The 19311-nt window shown below is 35.9% G+C and overlaps 2 protein-coding genes across 2 annotated transcripts; one reads left to right on the top strand and one right to left on the bottom strand.

Moving 5' to 3' along the window:
• Positions 1–3859: 3859 nt before the first annotated feature.
• LON2 (lon protease 2) lies at positions 3860–14057 on the top strand. Its single transcript, XM_086256480.1, has 17 exons — positions 3860–4087; positions 4619–4731; positions 4831–4939; positions 5273–5442; positions 6185–6276; positions 6886–7065; positions 7170–7253; positions 7827–7954; positions 9048–9249; positions 9341–9547; positions 10068–10198; positions 10457–10670; positions 10877–11179; positions 11705–11899; positions 12545–12790; positions 13210–13311; positions 13537–14057. Exons 1-17 carry the CDS (start codon positions 3981–3983, stop codon positions 13618–13620), a joined length of 2667 nt encoding a protein of 888 aa, XP_086112606.1. The 5' UTR covers positions 3860–3980; the 3' UTR covers positions 13621–14057.
• Positions 14058–16559: 2502 nt separating this feature from the next.
• On the bottom strand, positions 16560–19307 carry NAP57 (NAP57 homolog). Its single transcript, XM_086257243.1, has 2 exons — positions 19207–19307; positions 16560–18587 (listed from the first exon to the last, which is right to left on the bottom strand). The coding sequence occupies exon 2, from the start codon at positions 18582–18584 to the stop codon at positions 16797–16799; it is 1788 nt and encodes a 595-aa protein (XP_086113369.1). The 5' UTR covers positions 18585–18587; positions 19207–19307; the 3' UTR covers positions 16560–16796.
• Between the last annotated feature and the right edge of the window lie 4 nt (positions 19308–19311).

The raw sequence follows: 19311 nt of genomic DNA, 5'->3' as shown, positions 1-19311 counted from the left end.
GCCCAAAGAAGAGAAAAACTAGAAACACCCTCTTATATGGTCATCCCAAATTTCAACTAAAATTTAAAACGAAAAGCGTTATTCATGACATTTCTAAAAAGTCGGGCCTACTTGGTATTCTATTCAAAAATTATTTATTTATTTTTTAAAAAATAAAAAAATAAATTTTAATCAAGAAAACGTGTTTGGTAGACTATTTTCAGAAACAATTTTTTTAAAAAAAATTCAAAAATATGCCTTTTTTTTAAATGATAAAACATCAAATTTTTTTTTTTTCATACTTTCTTTTTTCTTAACTGTCATCATTTTTTAAATTTAAAAATTGTTTTCAAATTTCATACCAAACAAGTTTTCAAATTTTAAAAATTAATTTTGAAAACTCACATTTTTAAAAAAATCTTAATTCTTGAAAAAAAAAAATTTGAATAAAATACCAAACGGGCCCTCAGTTTATGTTTATTTCTTATTTTTATTATTTTAATATAAGTTTATGAATTCAATTGTTAAACCTACTCTTGTATTATATTATTTTTTTTTATAACAACTATGACACCCCGAAATTTTCGTGCTATTTATTTTGAGCTATCTCAATTTTCTAGTATTTGTGAGGTTATTAGAATTTTCCTCTAGTTTATTTTGGTGAAAATTAGAATTTATTCCTATGAGTTTCGAAGAATTGTCACAATTTTTCGAGGTCAAATGGATCAAGGTGGGAACAAGGTTGGAAAGTATTTGTTGATACAAATTCCAAAAAATTTAGTTCTCTAAAACCGTCAATTTTATAGGTCTTTATTAAAAAATTATCCTTACAAAAAATTAAATAAATTATAAACTATTAAGCTATGTAAATTTGATCAAATAAATAGACGAATAAAATATTTTCGATAAACACTTAAAATGATGACCGTTTAATTAAATATATAAATGATTTCTAATTTAACTAATATTTTGTAAAGAGGGTCTTTAATGGAGACCTAAATTTAGATTATTTCGATTATCAAAATACAATATGAAGTGAACTCCCAAAAAATTTCATTATTAAAATAAAAATGAGAATTACAATGTGATTGGTTGATAAAAAAAGAATAACTCTTTTTACGAACTTGTTAGAATAGCAGTACAGCTGCATGCATATACGTTGAATTAATGTTTTCCATGAAGCATATGTTATATGTGTGATTGACCGACAGATTTGATTCCATGGAGTGATCATCGAATTTGCTTTGTTTCTTATCTCACGCTACTTTTTTTCCTCTTCGAGGTAGCTCCGCCTGCATGTGGCTCTAAGCACACTCACTAGGAAGAGTAGATCAAGACAATTGTGGAAAAAGAACAAACGAACACACCACTTTACGATCATTGCCATCTAGTACGGACTACAACTTGTGTGTGTACAATTACACTCCAGTCCTGACACGCAGCGCTGGGTCCCACTGTGCCGACATGGCGGTCGGACTGTTCACACACGTCAGAGATGACGTTTTGTGGTTGACGCATGCAAGTATGCAACCATTCATTCATTATTCACATTTCACACTCCCACCACTTGGTGATGAGTCAGCGACCGCGTAGCACCCACCTTATCCGGAGATCGGACGATCCACAATTGGCGTGAAAAGGACGTTGTAAAATCCAATCATGAGGAGGAGGATTGGACCCAATAGATTTTCTAGAATGCTTATACCTCACATGGCTCTTCACAGCCTGCAGAATCATCACCAGATCGGCCCTCGCGATCTTCGCCTTCCTAAGCACAAGTATTTCACCGTCGGCACAAAGCTCACAATCGCAGCAGCTGGTTGTTCCCAATCCACTCATTTGTCACCTAGAGTTTGAGAAAATTCTTAACATCTTTTCTGGCGAGAAATTATTTTGTATAATCGATATATTATTTTGTATAATTAATTTAACATATCATAATATAAGTAAATTTTACAGATAATGGAGATATTATGAATAATTACAAATGACGATGGTATGAATAAGCCTGTAATCTCATATTCCTTTCTTTCTTAGCCTATAAGAGAGTAGCAGCCTCATGGCCCACCTGAAGGGCCACCTGAAAAGATAGGAGAAAGAGGAAACCCAAGTCGCAGATAATACAAATATTGTCCAAGTGCCGGACAGCCTACCATATCCAAATGATAGGGTGGGGGAAATACCTGAAAAATGAAAACCAAATGAAAACATACATATATCTGATTATTAAAATACTATGTATAATTGAGTGCATACTCTGTTTTTGTGTGAATGTCATTCGAAACAAAAATTAAAAATATCAGATATTTTACAGCCATTTATTTATTTTATATGAAGAATATGCATGTCTTTGGGTAAACTACATATTTAGTCTATGCATGTCTTTTAACTCAAAATCACATTCGGTCATTGTGATTTAAATTTATAATTTTGGCATTATGTTTCATATTATTTACAATTTAAAAATATTCTGCACCAAATATAATTTTTTTCTTCAAATTAAAGCTAATAACTTATTTAAACTCGTGAGTTCAACTAAAAAATGACTAAAATTCATAAATGTAACTTTGAATTTGATACTTTGGTGGCAAAAAGAATTTTTTTTTGACACTTTACCCTCCAAATCAATTCCATTAAACACGTTACCTCAAAACTGAACAACAAATTATCCATTAGTTCTGCACACATGTTGGCACCACTTGGCTTTCTGCTTGATGTCATTTTTCGTTTTTTTATTTTTAGCTTCAGTTGATGATTAACACGAAAAATATCGTAATTTAGAGGACCACGTGTGCAAAACTAACAAAGAAATTGATTTTATAATGATTTTGGTGTAAACTATTTAATGAATTTAAATTTAGGAAATAAAGTGTCAAAAATTATAGCGTGAGGAAAAAATATCAAACAAGATATAAATTATGGTGGTATCTAGAATTAGCCAAAAAATAATCCCTTCAATTTAAATTAAAAAGCTAAAAAATAAAAAATGAAAAAAAAACCATCCAAACCCATCCCCACCAAGAGTATCCCTACACTCTTCGGCCACATCATCGACGACCATACTCGGTAGCTCGTCTCCCTCATTTTCCTCTCTCTCTCTCTCTCTCTCTCTCTCTTTCTCTCTCTCTCTCTCTCTCTCTCTCTCTCTCTCTCTTTCTCTCTCTCTTTCTCTCTCTCTCTCTCTCAAGTTGCAATGGCGCAACCAGAGCAAAGAAGACTGGCGACTTTGTCAGTTTCTATATTAAAAGACTACTTGGCCAACTGATATTCCTCTCAACAATCTTAAAGAGATCCTAAATTTGAATTTTTCCTCATAAAAAAAGGAAAAATATTTTAAGAATGACTTAAACTTTTGAGTTGAATCAATGTACCCTAACTTTAATTTTGAAGTCAATTTGCCCATTTTATTAGTCTAGCTACATTTTTCGTTAAAAAAAGGTTACGTGCGTGAAGTAGTTTGACTTTTATGTACTTGTATTACAAGTAGAATGGCGAATGTACTCTAAAAAAGTGATCACATGTGTGACACATGATAACTTTTGAATAGAATTTGTAACCGAGTTGACAGAAGTGGCAAATTGGCATCTAAATTCTAAAGTAAAGTTGAGGGGACAAATTAGTACAACTCATTATTCATGTCTTGAATTGACACATGAGGCAACATTTAAGTTATTTTCCAAATTTTATCCCAAAAAAAAAACAAAAAAAAAACAAAAAGCAATTGTTACATAAAGATTCCTAAATTCACCCCAAAATATCACCGCTGAAAACAAAACAAAAATATTAACGAAAAGAGAAATTAAGTAAAAGCGAATTCACAACTACACAAGCCGTCGACGTTTTGAAAAATCAGACGCAACCAACTCAACCATACCAAACCAAACCAAATAAAACCAACCCACATACATAGCATTTACCACCTTCCTTTCTCTCCTCCTCTGACTCTCTCCTTCTCTCTCCCTCTCTGTAAAATCACTGTTTCTTCTCTTCAGTTGCCAACCATGGCGGAATCGGTGGAGCTTCCGAGTCGCCTTGGTATCCTTCCTTTCAGAAACAAAGTCCTCCTACCCGGCGCCATCATTCGTATTCGGTGCACTTCACCCAGCAGGTTCCTTTTAAACATAAAAACCTCCTCTTTCTTTGATTGCTTTTTTTTTTTTTTTTTCTTAAAAATTATCATTTTTTTGTTTGGCTGCTGAGAAAATTCTGTGTGTACTGGAATGCTGTTTGAACTTAGCGGAGCCTTATAGCTATCTATGCAACTGTTCTGCTTGTTTGGAAATTCTGTTCCTTCAATTTTCGTAGAAACAAAATGGAGGAGCATCTTTTCCGGTTCTTTGTTGTCGAAAAAATGTGTCGTCTGGTTTTTGGCCTTTGGTGGTGATTTTCCACTTGATTTCTGTGACCCAATGTTACATATTTTGTTGGAGCGGAAACTCGAGCTATTTTGTTTTTCAATCCTGTTAACAATAAAGGATTTCAATTTCAATGTGTACTTTCTTTTTTCTTGTGAATATGTTTGTAAACAGAATTTGGTGTTATGTTTTTCAGGTAATTAATCATTATGTTTGTGTGGAATTGTGAATTTGTGAGTGCTTGATTATGGAATTGATGAAAATGATAATTCTAATAAATGTAGTGTCAAATTGGTGGAGCAAGAGTTATGGCAGCGCGAAGAGAAGGGATTAATTGGCATTCTTCCCGTTCGAGATGCTGCCGAGACAGCAACAGTGGCCCCTGTGTTGTCTCAAGGTGATTTCTGCTTATTTGCTATTTTCATTCAGATGAGTGGGTGTCTATATTTAATGGCACTTCTGAGAGGGAATTTTCTTGGAATTTCTCTAATTTTAGGTGTGGGAAGTGATTCTGGGGAACGAAGCTCAAGAGTTCAAGTTGGTACATCTGATTGTCACAGGCTAGACGGAAAAAATCAGCAGGAAGTTATTCATTGGCATAACAGGTATATTTGAATCAAAATTCTATTTTATTGTGTATTGGAAAATGTTTGGCTTTTATGGTGCTATTACTTCATACTACAGATATCAGGGTGGTCTATCTAATTGTGTCTTGTGTTCTAATTTTCTATATTTCAATCAGTTTAACTGCCCTTTAACACTTATACGGGCCATCATAAGGTTTCTGGTTCATCCCACATTAGACTGGCGTTCTGTTCATTTTATTTCCTGTTTTTCTGTGAATAACTCCATCATCTTGTTCATATATTTTTATTTGGTGTTTTTGCACTCTGTTGTAACCTAATTATGTTGATAATATTTGATATTTATACTCGTAGGGGAGTTGCTGCGCGTGCGTTACATCTCTCAAGAGGTGTCGAGAAGCCAAGTGGGAGGGTTACATATGTAGTCGTCCTTGAAGGTTTGTGCAGGTTCAGCGTCCAGGAACTTAGCACAAGAGGAACATATTATACCGCACGGATATCTCCTCTTGAAATAACAAAGACTGGTATGTTGTCAATTTAGTATGTGGATTTATTTTTAGTGGAAGATTTTAGGGTTTATCGGTTCATTTACTCCTTATGGTTTGAAACATCCTGCATTTTCTTGTTTTTTTGATTTTCAATTTTCTTTTTTGTTTCAGTACAAGAAATTTTGTTCAGACTTCAGGTGTTAATGTGTTTGTTCAATGTAACCCCCAACACATATATTACATTTGATTATGAGTGTGGTCCTGGTTCATTAGTTGAATATCAATCTGCTTTCCATGACTAGATGTGCTTTTGATAGTTTAATCTCTCTCTCTCTCTCTCTCTCTCACACACACACACACACACACACCACACACTGAGGTTGTTTCTGTGAATCTGACCGGTTTATGTATGTCCCATAACTGACCTGTCACATTATTTAAGGCTCTCACGTAAAATTAGGAAATCTAATTCTGAAGTCACGTGTTCTTAGGAAGAAGATGGTTAGGTATTATATTATTGGTTTTTTCTGTTTTGGTGTGTGTCTTTGCTTCCCTCTAAACAATTGACAATTTTTTTAATGTGACATTCTTACATTATGAAGACTTCCTTGTTGCTTTAAATGTCTACCAGAATGTGCTGGAGTTTATTTTAGATGTTATTGTCTCTACTGTGCTGTATATTTGTACCCATCAAAACTACACGATATTTAGATTGATGAGTTTTATGCCCTTATCTACATATATGTTGAATTGCTCTCATCCTTCTTATCTTAATTAGAAATGGAGCAAGTGGAGCAAGATCCAGAATTTATAACATTGTCTCGCCAGTTCAAAGCAACTGCTACGGAGCTGATTTCTGTTCTTGAGCAGGTAATACCTGATATTAGCGCCTTTCTGCACTTATTTGAAAACCTTCTAGAGAATAAAGTCACAGACACCATCAGTCTTGCTTTATTTCTTTTTATTTTGTTTTCTGGTGTTATCTGAATATTTAGTTAGCAAGTTGGCTCAGGGGTATTAGACTTGATTTCTTCAAAATTATAGGTCAATCGTCTAGTAAGAGGCATCAATAGTGAAATACAAACGCTATAGAGACACAAATATGTATGTATGTATTCTCTATCTACCATATATGTAAGCTCCTTTTGAAGCTGTGAGGCTGAGTGCCATTAGTCAACAAATATCCTTGGTGTTTCAAATGGTTTTTGTTGTGCTTCATGGTAAATATTTCTAGAGAATGTCGTTTGCTTGAAATTCCATGATGTGGTTGAAGAGCATCCTCTAAGCTTCTTGATTTATGAATTCTACCCAGAATCTGCTATTATTAGATATGTATAATAATATATATATTTTTGTTAGTATAACTCTGCGGGTAAAACTTTTTCGAGCCTTTTATTACTTGAAAAGTGTTGTGTTATTTTAGATTTATGTTGTTATTCATATTTTTAAATCAACTCTCATTTTCATTTGTGCATGCAGAAACAAAAAACTGGAGGAAGAACAAAAGTTCTTCTAGAGACCGTTCCGGTTCACAAGTTGGCTGATATATTTGTTGCTAGCTTTGAGATAAGTTTTGAGGAGCAACTGTGTATGCTGGATTCCGTTGATCTGAAAGTAAGACTTTCAAAAGCTACCGAGTTAGTTGACAGGCATTTGCAGGTAACTGCTGATTCACTGGTGCCAGTGTTTTGCACATTTACATCCAATCATCATGATACTTCTCCTATTTCTTAAGGAGTCATGTTGGTTTTACCTTGTGACAGTCCATACATGTAGCAGAGAAGATTACACAAAAAGTTGAGGGTCAATTATCAAAATCACAAAAAGAATTTCTTTTGCGGCAGCAGGTATGCACTTTCATATCAGTTTTTGATTTTCTGAGGAAGTGAAAATTAGGGTAAAAAAGCTTTTTAATGATAATTTTCCTTTTTTATTCAGTTCATCTTCTTTTGTCTTCCTACATTAAAGTGTGATCACAAGTATTGTGATTTATATTTTTATTGTTAAAATTTATTTTTGGGATGGATTTAGTAGCATTTTTAGGATTTTTGTTCTTTTTGAAGTGCTATGGCAACTTTTCAAGTGGAAAAAATAAGAAATTTAGTTAGACTTTTACTGAACTAGTCCATTTTCTCTTAATGGAAGTAATAACTATTAAATGGTTTTAATTAAAATTGCTGATTACAGAATGAAAGTGAATGCTAATTTTATGGGGGAGAGTGGTGATTTATTCAGATTTTCTCAAGCAATATGAAAACTTTCATATATTAAAAACTATGTTGCCCTCACATTTTTCTACTTTTTCAGTTTGATGAGGGATGGAATCCAAAGGACTGTTGGCTTTCTATATTATTATACATTAGCGCCTAAACCCTAATCGTTGTTCCACTTCCTTTCTTGCTTAATGAAACACATTCCAGATGAGAGCTATAAAAGAGGAGCTTGGCGACAATGATGATGATGAAGATGATGTAGCTGCCCTGGAAAGAAAGATGCAAAGTTCAGGAATGCCTTCTAATATCTGGAAGCATGCACAGAGGGAGTTAAGGTATAATTTGATTAGAAGACGGGAATAAAAGGTTACTACGTTTCAGTGCGGCAAGTGAAGTAGTTTTTTCTTCTTCTTTTTCTTATCATTAAATAAATCAATTTTCATATGATGGTTATTAAAGCTTTGATTTAATCTCATTCTTAATAAATTCTGGCCTTTTCTTTTTCCATGCCGAGTAAGATATGGTTATGGTTCTTCAAAACAAAGAATTCTCTGAAATTCAGTTCTTTTGAGAAAAAGGGAACGATGAAACACTTATTAGTGCCCAACATTGCATTATGTTGACATTTCATGGTAAAGTTGTTCTGAATATATTGTTCTTAAAATTTTTGTAAGAACAGAAAATAACAACCAGTGCATATTATTGCATTTTAAAATCTGAAGCCACGTCGAATTATGCAGCTTTACAAACAAAAACAAAAAATTGAGGATTCCTGACTCTTGGGTGTCATTAGTAATAAGATTAAAAATTTGGACTTTGCTAAGTTGGGGCCAGATACAGTTGTATAGAAAAGAGGGGTTACCATCATGATCTCTTCTGTAGATTTCTGACTTTCGGTAGGTTGATGCTGGTGATACTTTAGACAATCTGCTGCCAATAAATTTACTTCCTTATACACTGCTTTGACCATATTCAACATGCATTTTCCAGACCTGCTGTGGATTGATGAACTGTAGTTGATGGTAATTTCTAATTATGTCCATTGTTGATTGTATTGTCTGTAATGTTTCTTTTCTGCAAAACGGTGATGATAAAAATAAGTATAAAAGAAAAATAAGACTAAAATAATGACTTAATCATTCTTCCTCTGAGTGTTCCGTTGTGAAATTTTGCATTGTGAACTAAGCTTTCACTGGAAAAGGATCATAGTAGACTGTGAATATCAAAGAAAATTCATTAATCCCTGTGCCTTGATGATGAGCAAACAGCTATATATTTTTGTTAAGTTTCTGATTTTAGTAAATGTTTAAATCTATCCTACTTGCCTTTGTTGCTTTGTTTAAGTGCACAATAATTGTACTTCAAGTTCTAAAATTTAGTGGGAACTCTCATATCATTTATATAGTTTATTTTCTCCTCATGCCTCAGGAGGCTTAAAAAGATGCAACCCCAGCAACCTGGATATAATAGTTCACGTGTTTACCTGGAGCTTCTTGCTGATCTTCCCTGGCAGAAGGCCAGTGAAGAATATGAATTGGATTTAAGGGCTGCTAAAGAACGTCTAGACAGTGATCACTATGGTTTAGTCAAGGTCAAGCAGCGAATTATTGAATATTTGGCTGTTCGCAAGGTGACCATTTATGTAGTTCTTGTTGCCCTGACTATTTTAATGTTTTGCATTTAGAAGTTGATGCTCATATGTTGGTTACTTTGCATTGCAGCTCAAACCAGATGCCAGAGGCCCTGTGTTGTGCTTTGTTGGCCCACCAGGTGTTGGGAAAACATCTTTGGCATCATCTATTGCTGCTGCTTTGGGCAGAAAGTTTATACGCATATCCCTTGGTGGTGTGAAGGATGAGGCTGATATTCGAGGGCATAGGAGGACATACATTGGAAGCATGCCAGGGAGACTCATTGATGGATTAAAGGTATATATATATATATATATCTATATATATATTTATTTATTATTATTTTTTTGATAAAACATTTTTATGGACTTCTGGTATGATGTCCATATGCTTGCTATGAGGTGGTAATGGGTTCAATGGTCTCAGTCATAATGAAATGTTACGTTCTCAGGGAATCAAACCAACCAAAAAAAAGAGAAGACAAAATAGAGTACTTTGTAATTGATAAGTGATAATTTTTGAAAATTGGATCTATCACTGCCTTAGACAAAAAAATTTCTAGATTGAAAGAAGCCTCATTTTTCTTTTTACTCTCTCTCTCTCTCTCCCTCTCCCTCTCCCTCTTCTTCCTCTCCCTTCCTTCTCTTCTTCTCTTTTTTTTTCTCCCTATAATGGGTCTTTTGAGGACTTTTGGATGCTTTTATTTGGGTTACTGGACACACACAACAACAAAAACAACCCATCCATACCCTCACCTAACTGAAAAATGAAATTGATGTAGCAGGCTAATATTTTTCTTAATTATTTTGTATTTCAGAGAGTAGCTGTTTGCAATCCAGTCATGCTTCTAGATGAAATTGACAAGACAGGTTCTGACGTGCGTGGTGATCCAGCTTCAGCTCTACTGGAGGTTCTTGACCCCGAACAAAATAAAACATTCAATGATCAGTATCCTGTTCTCTTGCTATACCCTATCTCAGTCTAATTTTTATTGAAGTAATCTGAAGTATACTGTCAATATAGCCCGTGACATGATGGTTTAGCTTAATATCACATGACTTCTGAATTTTTAATGGCATAAATTATGTGAAATAACTCTAATCAAGTTTTTTTCTTCCTGGATCCTTCCAATTACCAGTCTTATGTATTGCCTTCATTTGGGGGGATTGAGTATATTCAAGTGATTCCTTAATTAAAGGCCTATAGCTATTTGAATGTTCCATTTGACCTTTCAAAGGTGATTTTTGTTACAACTGCAAATAGGGTGCAGCCTATTCCTCCAGCACTCTTGGACAGGATGGAAGTTATCGAGCTGCCTGGATACACACCTGAAGAAAAACTGAAGATAGCTATGCGCCATTTAATTCCAAGAGTTCTTGATCAGCATGGTTTGAGTTCTGAGTTTCTTCAAATCCCAGAGGTACTAAGTTAATTCCATAGTGTGCATATCAAGTAGTAATGGTGTTAAAATTGTGGTATTTCCAATCATGTCTTCTTTAGATCTAAAAAAGGCACCATCTTTCTAGCTTTAAATATCACATTTTTCTGCCATAGCCTTTTAATGACTGCCTAATTCAAGGCCAAAGTATTTACGAATATATCATAAATGTCTCTCTACTGTGGTAGGCCATCGTGAAACTTGTCATTCAGGGGTACACTAGAGAAGCTGGTGTTCGGAACCTGGAGAGAAACTTGGCTGCTTTGGCTCGTGCAGCAGCTGTCAAAGTTGCAGAGCAAGAACAAGCTGTATCTCTGAGCAAAGATGTGCACTCGCTTGCGTCACCACTACTGGAAAACAGACTTGCTGATGGAGCTGAAGTAGAAATGGAGGTTATTCCAATGGGTGTGAATAATCATGAGATATCGAGCACTTTCAAGATTGCTTCGCCATTGATTGTGGATGAGGATATGCTCGAAAAAGTATTAGGGGTAATTATTCTTGGTTTTTTTATTATTTATTTTTAATAATTAGGTTAGGTTGCTTCATAATTGCAATAAGCATAGTGTTTGCTTAAAATTTAGAATTCAGAGTAATTAGACTTTGTCTTTGGATATGCTACAATCTGGGAAATGTGCCATTTGACAAGTCCCCAAGTTCCATTTTTATGATGTGTCAGGACCATGTTTCTTCAGCTTCTTTTTTATAAAGTCCTTTGTAATGAAGAATGTCAACTTCAGGGATCTTATTTTGATGATCATATGCAAATGGATGCATAGGAGACTTTAGTACCATGCTTCTCGAAACTTGTTTTTCACAATTTGTTATAGTCTTTGTTACCATTTTAAATAGGCTCAACTGCTTAAGCTCCTCATGTGTGAGGTGGTCCAGATTCCAGAAACTAGGAATAATTTTTATAATCAATGTATTTTGGTTTTCTCATGTATTAAGTTTGCTGGTCGGCTTATCATATTGCTCAAGAGATTCTGAAGTTGTCTGTTTGTGTTGTAATGCAGCCTCCAAGGTTTGATGACAGTGAAGCTGCAGAACGGGTTGCAACACCTGGTGTATCTGTTGGGCTTGTTTGGACTGCTTTTGGTGGAGAGGTCCAATTTGTAGAGGTTACAGCAATGGTGGGAAAGGGTGAATTACATCTTACTGGTCAACTAGGAGATGTTATCAAAGAATCAGCCCAAATAGCATTGACATGGGTAATTTTTTTCTTCTAAATTATCTTTATTTATTTGAAGTACCAATTCCTGCCACTGTTTCATGAGTCAAACATTTCTGATGGTGCCTTGATGATCACACTTTCAAATTGGTTTTGATTGCTTATTCATGCATGTTGGGATATACCCAAACTGATTTTTGAAACAACTAAAACAGGTAATCTTAATATGTACATGTATATAAGAAAAAATTCATATGTGAACGTCCGTACGTGCACACTTGAAGCCACCGATATATATATATATATATACGTACATGTATTACAGCAGCAACTTACTGCATTTTTTTTGTTGGCTTGGTATCAACTGTCAAATGATCTTAAGACAATAAGTACAGAGACATTTATGTTCAGATTTTTATATCCTTTAACATTTATATTTTCAAAATTTTGCCTTTTTACTGACAGAGGCATTTATGTTGAGATCCTAGTTAGATTTACTTATGTTTCTGGGATTGGACAGTAGAGAAATATGTTGTAATGTGGATTGCTTGAAGTTAGGCATTAGCCCATGTGCTCTAATTCTCTGATTGCAAAATATACTGATGGAACATGATGTTCAAAATTTCGGCTCATGGAGAAGTTAGCTTATGATTAATGATAATGATGACTGTACTTGTCTCTTTAGGTAAGAGCCAGGGCAATAGATCTTAAGTTGGCAGCAGCTGAGGAAACCAATCTTCTGGAGGGTCGGGATGTTCATATACATTTTCCTGCTGGAGCTGTACCTAAGGATGGGCCCTCAGCAGGTGTGACTCTGGTAACTGCACTGGTTTCATTGTTCAGTCATAGAAGAGTAAGAGCAGATACCGCAATGACTGGAGAAATGACATTGAGGGGTCTTGTACTACCTGTTGGTGGTATCAAGGATAAGGTATGCTCATTCACTTCCTAGTCTTCTTATAAGAAGTATATAGCTGTGACTTTGTACACAAGTCTGTCTGGTAAATCTAAAATGGCTTTCGTTGTAAACGTGGTAGTGCAATGCACCACATGCTCCCATATTATTTTTGCTGTCATTCTGCTAGCAGATCTGTAGAGCCACATGGGTGATTGTATGGTCATTTGATATTTAATGTTGTACACCATTTACAGAAGGGATTTGAGAAATTTTACCGTATTACAAGAAACTTGTTTATCCCAAAAGACTTGAACCTTTTTTTTTTTTGTCTATTATAACTTTTGAAGGAACCTTCAGGTCTTGTAGCAAATCTGTGTGTAATATTCTGGTACATATCAGTAAATGACCCAGGGTTTATCTTGGATTAATTGCCTGAATCTACATTACTGCAGGTATTGGCGGCCCACCGTTGTGGTATTAAAAGAGTCATTCTTCCAGAGAAAAATCTGAAGGACTTAATTGAAGTACCATCAGCTGTGCTTGCCAATCTTGAGGTAATTTTTTATTTTATTTTATTTGGAGCAAGGTGTCTCTCAATAAATAAGTGTGTGTATGACATAAAATGAATTGAGGCCAGATGGTTAAGTTTGCCGTCTCCATAGTTTGTCAGGTGTTTTGATTGCATTGTCAGTTGTAGTTACCCTGATAGGTTTTCACCGTATGAGATGTTATTGTGTTCACGACATAATTTTCTGTTTTGTAAAAACCTGTGGTAACAGATTATACTAGCAAAGCGAATGGAAGATGTGTTAGAGCAGGCATTCGAAGGTGGATGCCCTTGGAGACAGCATTCAAAGTTATAACAGGGGCCTTGAGGGATGAATTTTCTTACACATTCTCTAGTGATTGAATTGACTTTGCCGGTTGTCACTTGCTCATGGCATGCAGCTCCTTATTTGTTCAGCAACAGACTGAAGAAATTGTCAATCACTTCTACCAATCATGGCCCTGGAATAAGAGGAAATCAGCTGGTCATCAAATCTTAATCATTCACTTCCTTTTGAGAATTTGGATGGAAATTCTGGGTTGTATTACATTGTTCTCACAAGGCTGCATTTACTGAGGATGGCCAACTGCTGTATTTTCTTTTGTCCCTCTGCTTCTCTTCTACTTGTCATTTTTTTTTTAAATCCCTTGTAATTATAAATTAATTCCCTGTTCTGTATAAATATTATTGTTTATTTAAGCAAAATAATACATGCCATTTCTTTGGTCCCTTAACAAGTGAGACCTCATATGACATCCAGGATTGGATTGTTACCGAGAATTATACTCGAGTGGATCAGACAGGGGGGGGGGGGGGGGGGGGGGTGGTTTGGATATTAAAATGACCAAATTTCTGTTTTGGTCTTTGTAGTTTGGGTTAGGTTTCACTTTGGTGCATGTAGTTTCAATTGTTTTGATTTTGGTCCTGTATTTTATCAATCGTTGCAGTTCAATGACATGTTCGCATTTTCGTTTAATCGTTGTATTTTTGTCATATACTTTATAATTGACGAAAATATTAACATGTTCTTGCATTGGAACAATTTGTAAAGTATAAGACTAAAATCAGAACAATTGAAATTACATAGACCAAAGTAGAACCTAGGCTAAACTAGAGACCAAAAATGAAATTTAACCTATTAAAATTTGAGACACACCCTCATCTATGTTGATGATGCCATCACCGGCCAGTATATGTTACAAGAAAGTTTTCTTGTTAAAAAAGAGACTGAGAAAACAAAACTTGAAAAATCAAAGAGACAAACAAGAGGAAGACAAGTAGACAACTAGGTCTCATACCATATAAATCTTTTTTTTACATATTTACATGTAAAGAAATCCGGACCGTTGATCCCAATTGATTTTCCCACTTTCTCTTGACCTATCATTATCCACCATACCAGCATTATATTTTTGTTATTGCGATGAAGCCTAATTTCATATTTTCTTGCCTATTAAATTCATGGCCATCAAAGAAAAATAATATTGCCAATGACTTGTTGGTTTATTACACCATGTAGCTGCTCCTTAAGGATGGAGTTTGAGCTCACAGATTTGGACTTGTCCTTTCCGGGCAAACCAATGCTTAAAGCCTAACAATCCAGACAATCAAGTACATTTGTATAAACATAAAAGGGGGATCAATGCAAGAGTTCCATTTTACATATTTAATTCCAGATATCAGGCATAGTAATGAATTCCTTGCATTTTTTTAATACCAAAACATTACATTATCATTTACAATTATCTGGCTAGTTGTGAATTCATCATGTTTATGCAGATCAATTTGTGAGCTTTTCAGAAAAGAAATGGTGTAAAGTTTCATGTTTCAGCAACCATAGATTAGAACGAAGAAAAGGCAATAATAATGATACTAAGTGGACAAAACCTAGAAAAGCATTGATCACTTGTTTAGCTTTGATGACAGATAACCCAAGAAGAAACACCTAAAATAGCATTGACTGGTTATAGAGATTTGAAGAAAGAGTAACAGAACCAAAAAGAAGGCTATATATAGAAGAAAGATTTTATACACTTTACGTGACAAATGAAGACTATCTTCTGATTTTTACTAAAGAAACTGCTAGCTCTGCATTCCATCATGTTATAGGTAGGTTGCAAAGGTGAGCATACAAAAACCAACTTGAGGAATTCTGGAAGTATCAGGGTTTAGAGAATAGACCACTCTCCATATAAAAAACACAAGCACAACAAAAAAGAAAAAGAAAAATATATATTTAGGCATGCTATTTGGTTTCATGGTTCAACTACAACATATTATCACTGGAAAATGAGAGCTTTCTAGTTGCATCCAATCCTTAGATGAGAGGCCAGGTGGAAAATGAATATGAAATTCTAGGGAGCACAGTAAGTGCGCAAATAGTATAACTCAATACACTCCATCTGCAGCCAAGTTGGAAGAATACCCACATATCGAGCAGAACTATAAGAATGGAAGCATACATGTCTAAATATGAGTGAAATTCAGATGAGATGCAAACCATACCTGCTTCCATGAGTTTTCTATTCCAGACAGTGATGCCGCTGGGAGAGAGATCCGCCCTTTACTGCTCCTGACTCATCATAAAAGATGAATAAATCTGAGAGATCTCTTGCTGCTTACATACAGCCACCAAATTTTATGAATAGATAATATCATTTTCGGATTCTAAACTCGAATAGAATTTGTCTTATATATTTTTTTGTGCGTTGGTGTTTTAACAATCCGGCTTCTATGAAAGGCTTAATATGACGGACAACACATTCAAGAATTGAATTTGCTTTAATGAATTGATTTTACAATCGTGTTCAATCCAATCATTGAATGTGTTGTCTCACACTTATCCCCCATGTTAAGTCCATCATAAGAGTCGATTTGAGTGTTATAAAAGATGTTGGTGAGGCGCACTAACAAAGAACATTGATGCCGGAACAGTAGTGTTAGTTATCAAAGCAGTTGCCATAGAGAGATATTTTGCCAAGTCAAATTTCACTGAAAAGGTCATGTGGAAGAACTTGTCATCTGGAAGAACTTCACTGAAAAGGTCATGTATCCCACCGCTAAATGCTCAATTTGGATGAGTCATGTTCACTCACTGCACAACTTCAAGCTTTTGTTCATTAAAATTTATAAGCTAATAAACCAGAAAATCGTACTCAATAGCATCATTAAAATTAACCCAGAAACCAAATAATTTTACTACCCTGCTGCATGAACTAGATCAGAAAGGGGATTTTCCTTCATACATTTAGGGTGGAAAACAAGCAAAGCAAAATGTAAAATTATGAAATGAAAATACTCGATTAACAAGAGAAAACAGCCTGCAAATACAGTGCTAAACTACAAAAACTAGTTCTGCAGGAAGCCCATAAAAACTTAACAAAAATGAAATACGAAAAGTCCAAAGTTGGGAAAATTTCATTGTAGATGAAATAAAAGAGAGGCATACATTCAAAAGTTCTGCAATTTAAAGACTAATCCTAATCCTTTCCTCTAATCTTCTTCTGCATCTGTTTTAATCTTTTTCTTCTTCTTCTTTTTCTCACTCTTATCAGCCTCGCCATCACCCTTCAAATTATCAGTGCCGGTGGGGGATCCAGCACCATGATCCTCAGCATCTTTGTTTTTCTTCTTTTTCTTCTTCTCAGACTTTTCTGTTTTAGGTGAACCAGCTTCAACTTTATCTTTGTGCTCCTTCACCTTCTCAGACTTCTCCCCATCTGAAGAATCCAAAACACCATTCTCTTTATCCTTTTTCTTTTTCTTCTTCTTTTCACTCTTGACTTCTTCAACTTCGTCACCTTTGCTTTTCTTAACAGGTACTGGAACAGGGCTGTCAGTGCTTTCCTCTAGTTTGCGCTTACGCGCCTCCCCAGCTTCTTCTTCATCCTTATGTTTGTCCTTCTTTTTCTTCTCCTTTTTCTCCTTCTTCTCCTTGTCTACAAGAGTCATCTCATCCACTGCCACAGCTGGTTCAGTGGCAAGTGCGGCAGCAGTGCCAGCGATTATGGAATCCCCACCGGTCGGTAAAACCACATTCCTCGACCATTCCTGAGGGGTATTCTCAGTGGGCTTCCCATGCTTATCCAATTTCCCTTCTGCAATCAGTTTCTTCTTCATGGATGCTCTCGGCCCCAATCCCCACTTCCTCGGGTAAGTATCTCGATCCATCACCACCCTCTTAATCTTTGCCACCACACCATGATCACAAGTTGCCATCACTGCAGTGGTCATCTCAGCAATTCCCAACGCAATGGCTTCCCCTTTGGTAGTCATAAGAACAACTTCCTCTCCAACCTCAATATCATTCTCAAACCTCAGCAACCCTGGAATCATCAACTTGGCACCATAGCAAATGGCATTGACAGCTGAGTCCTTGACAACCAATCTCTTATAACTGGTCAAGAGCATCTCAAGAGGCATAATGACCCTCCTCAAATAACTCTCATCCCTGTAATTATCATAAGCCCATTGAGCATCCATGACATCATGCATGGTAACCATGTTGTCTTTCTCACCCATAATCCCAGACCTGACCCTCCTAAGCTCCTGCATATGCCCTCCCACACCAAGAAGCAGACCCAAATGCACACAAAGTGTACGCACATAGGTACCTGCCTCACAAGAAATCCAGAAAACTACCAAATGCTTATCTGCATCAAACTCAAGGAGCTTGCTTTCATAGATAGTCCTAATCCTAAGCTGCCTCTTGACTGCAGATATCAAAGGCGGCCTCTGAAAGACAGCCCCAGTAAGGGCTTCAAGTGCACGAGCCACCTTGGCAACATCAGGCACAGCCGAATGCAAGCGTGCAACACAAACATACTCTTTCCCTGCACCCTGCTGGGACTTCACAAGTCTCGTGGCTCGGTCAATGCAGACAATGAGATTACCTGTAACCTTAGGATCCAGAGTACCGCTGTGGCCAGTTTTCTCCACACGAAGGATGCGTTTAATCCAAGCAACGACCTCATGTGAAGAGGGGTTGGCGGGCTTATCAAGATTGAGAACACCGTATCTGATGTACTCAGCAAGAGGGCGTTTGAGGGGAGAATAACCGGAGGGAAGAGGGGTGTAGTGTCCAGTTCGAACATTGAGGCGGTCATAGTTCTTGAGAAGGATGGGCCACTGAGAGGTGTCTAAGGAAGGAATTGAGTTCTGGGGCTTGATCATGAAGTCACTGTCCAAACCATTGTCTTTGTCTTTATGCTTCTTCTTCTTCTTCTCTGTATCTGTCACTGTCTCAATGGCTTTAGAAACCTTGGGCTCCGAAGAATCCATTTCCTGCACATTAGACAGCAAAAAATAAGAAGACCCAACATAATAACAGTGGGTAAAACCCAATATCAGATTGGAATTGGCTTCTGGGCAATTTTAACTGGACAATGCCTATGATTTTTTTCCAAGAAAACTTCATTAATCATAACTTATCACAGATGCACATTATATGACTGGAGCTAGTAACTTTTATACAAAGCATGATCATTAAAATCCCAGGCTAGAAGTTGCACAAAATACCATGTGGGTTTTCAAAACAGACATTAGTTTTATGTGCAGAAGCATGTTTGGCTAAAATATGAGCAACTCTGCTTCCCTGTATATTAAAGTTAGCTGCAAAGCTTTTTTTTTTTTGGCCAAAGCTGCAAAGCTTTTAAGAGTAAGAAAAAAACAACTCTTTCTAAGTTTTTCTAATCAAACTACTCTTTCACATCTATCTAACTCTTTATGTTCCCAGAAATGATAAGACTACAGATATATTATGAAGAAGTAAAGCCCTCAAAGGCTCAGGAGCTCTTATATGAACAATGAAACAAGCACAATAAGGTTTAGTACTACTTTACCACAATACCATAAACTCTACCATGATCAAGCTCTTCAAAACCCTAAACCAAAAAATCAATACCTGGGATTTTGATTTCTGCTCCGAGGAAACCCTTGGAGTTGGACAGTTGAGAGAGCGGCCACAGAGAGGTTCTCACTTCACTCTTCGCTTTGGTTCTAAAACCCT

Source organism: Dryas octopetala, chromosome 9, assembly GCF_963921425.1.
Source record: "Dryas octopetala chromosome 9, drDryOcto1.1, whole genome shotgun sequence".
Classification (NCBI taxonomy): Eukaryota; Viridiplantae; Streptophyta; class Magnoliopsida; order Rosales; family Rosaceae; genus Dryas; species Dryas octopetala.
The sequence above is the reverse complement of the archived record's forward strand: the minus strand, read 5'-3'. Positions and strand labels throughout refer to the sequence as shown.

What these genes read in the sequence shown, in the direction of transcription:
- LON2 (XM_086256480.1), top strand. Translation starts at nt 3,981, where the DNA reads ATGGCGGAATCGGTGGAGCTTCCGAGTCGCCTTGGTATCCTTCCTTTC. An exon ending in AATTTCTTTTGCGGCAGCAG is followed by an intron (nt 7,254 to 7,826) that starts GTATGCACTTTC and finishes AACACATTCCAG; the next exon opens with ATGAGAGCTATAAAAGAGGA. An exon ending in CCCAAATAGCATTGACATGG is followed by an intron (nt 11,900 to 12,544) that starts GTAATTTTTTTC and finishes TTGTCTCTTTAG; the next exon opens with GTAAGAGCCAGGGCAATAGA.
- NAP57 (XM_086257243.1), bottom strand. Translation starts at nt 18,584, where the DNA reads ATGGATTCTTCGGAGCCCAAGGTTTCTAAAGCCATTGAGACAGTGACA.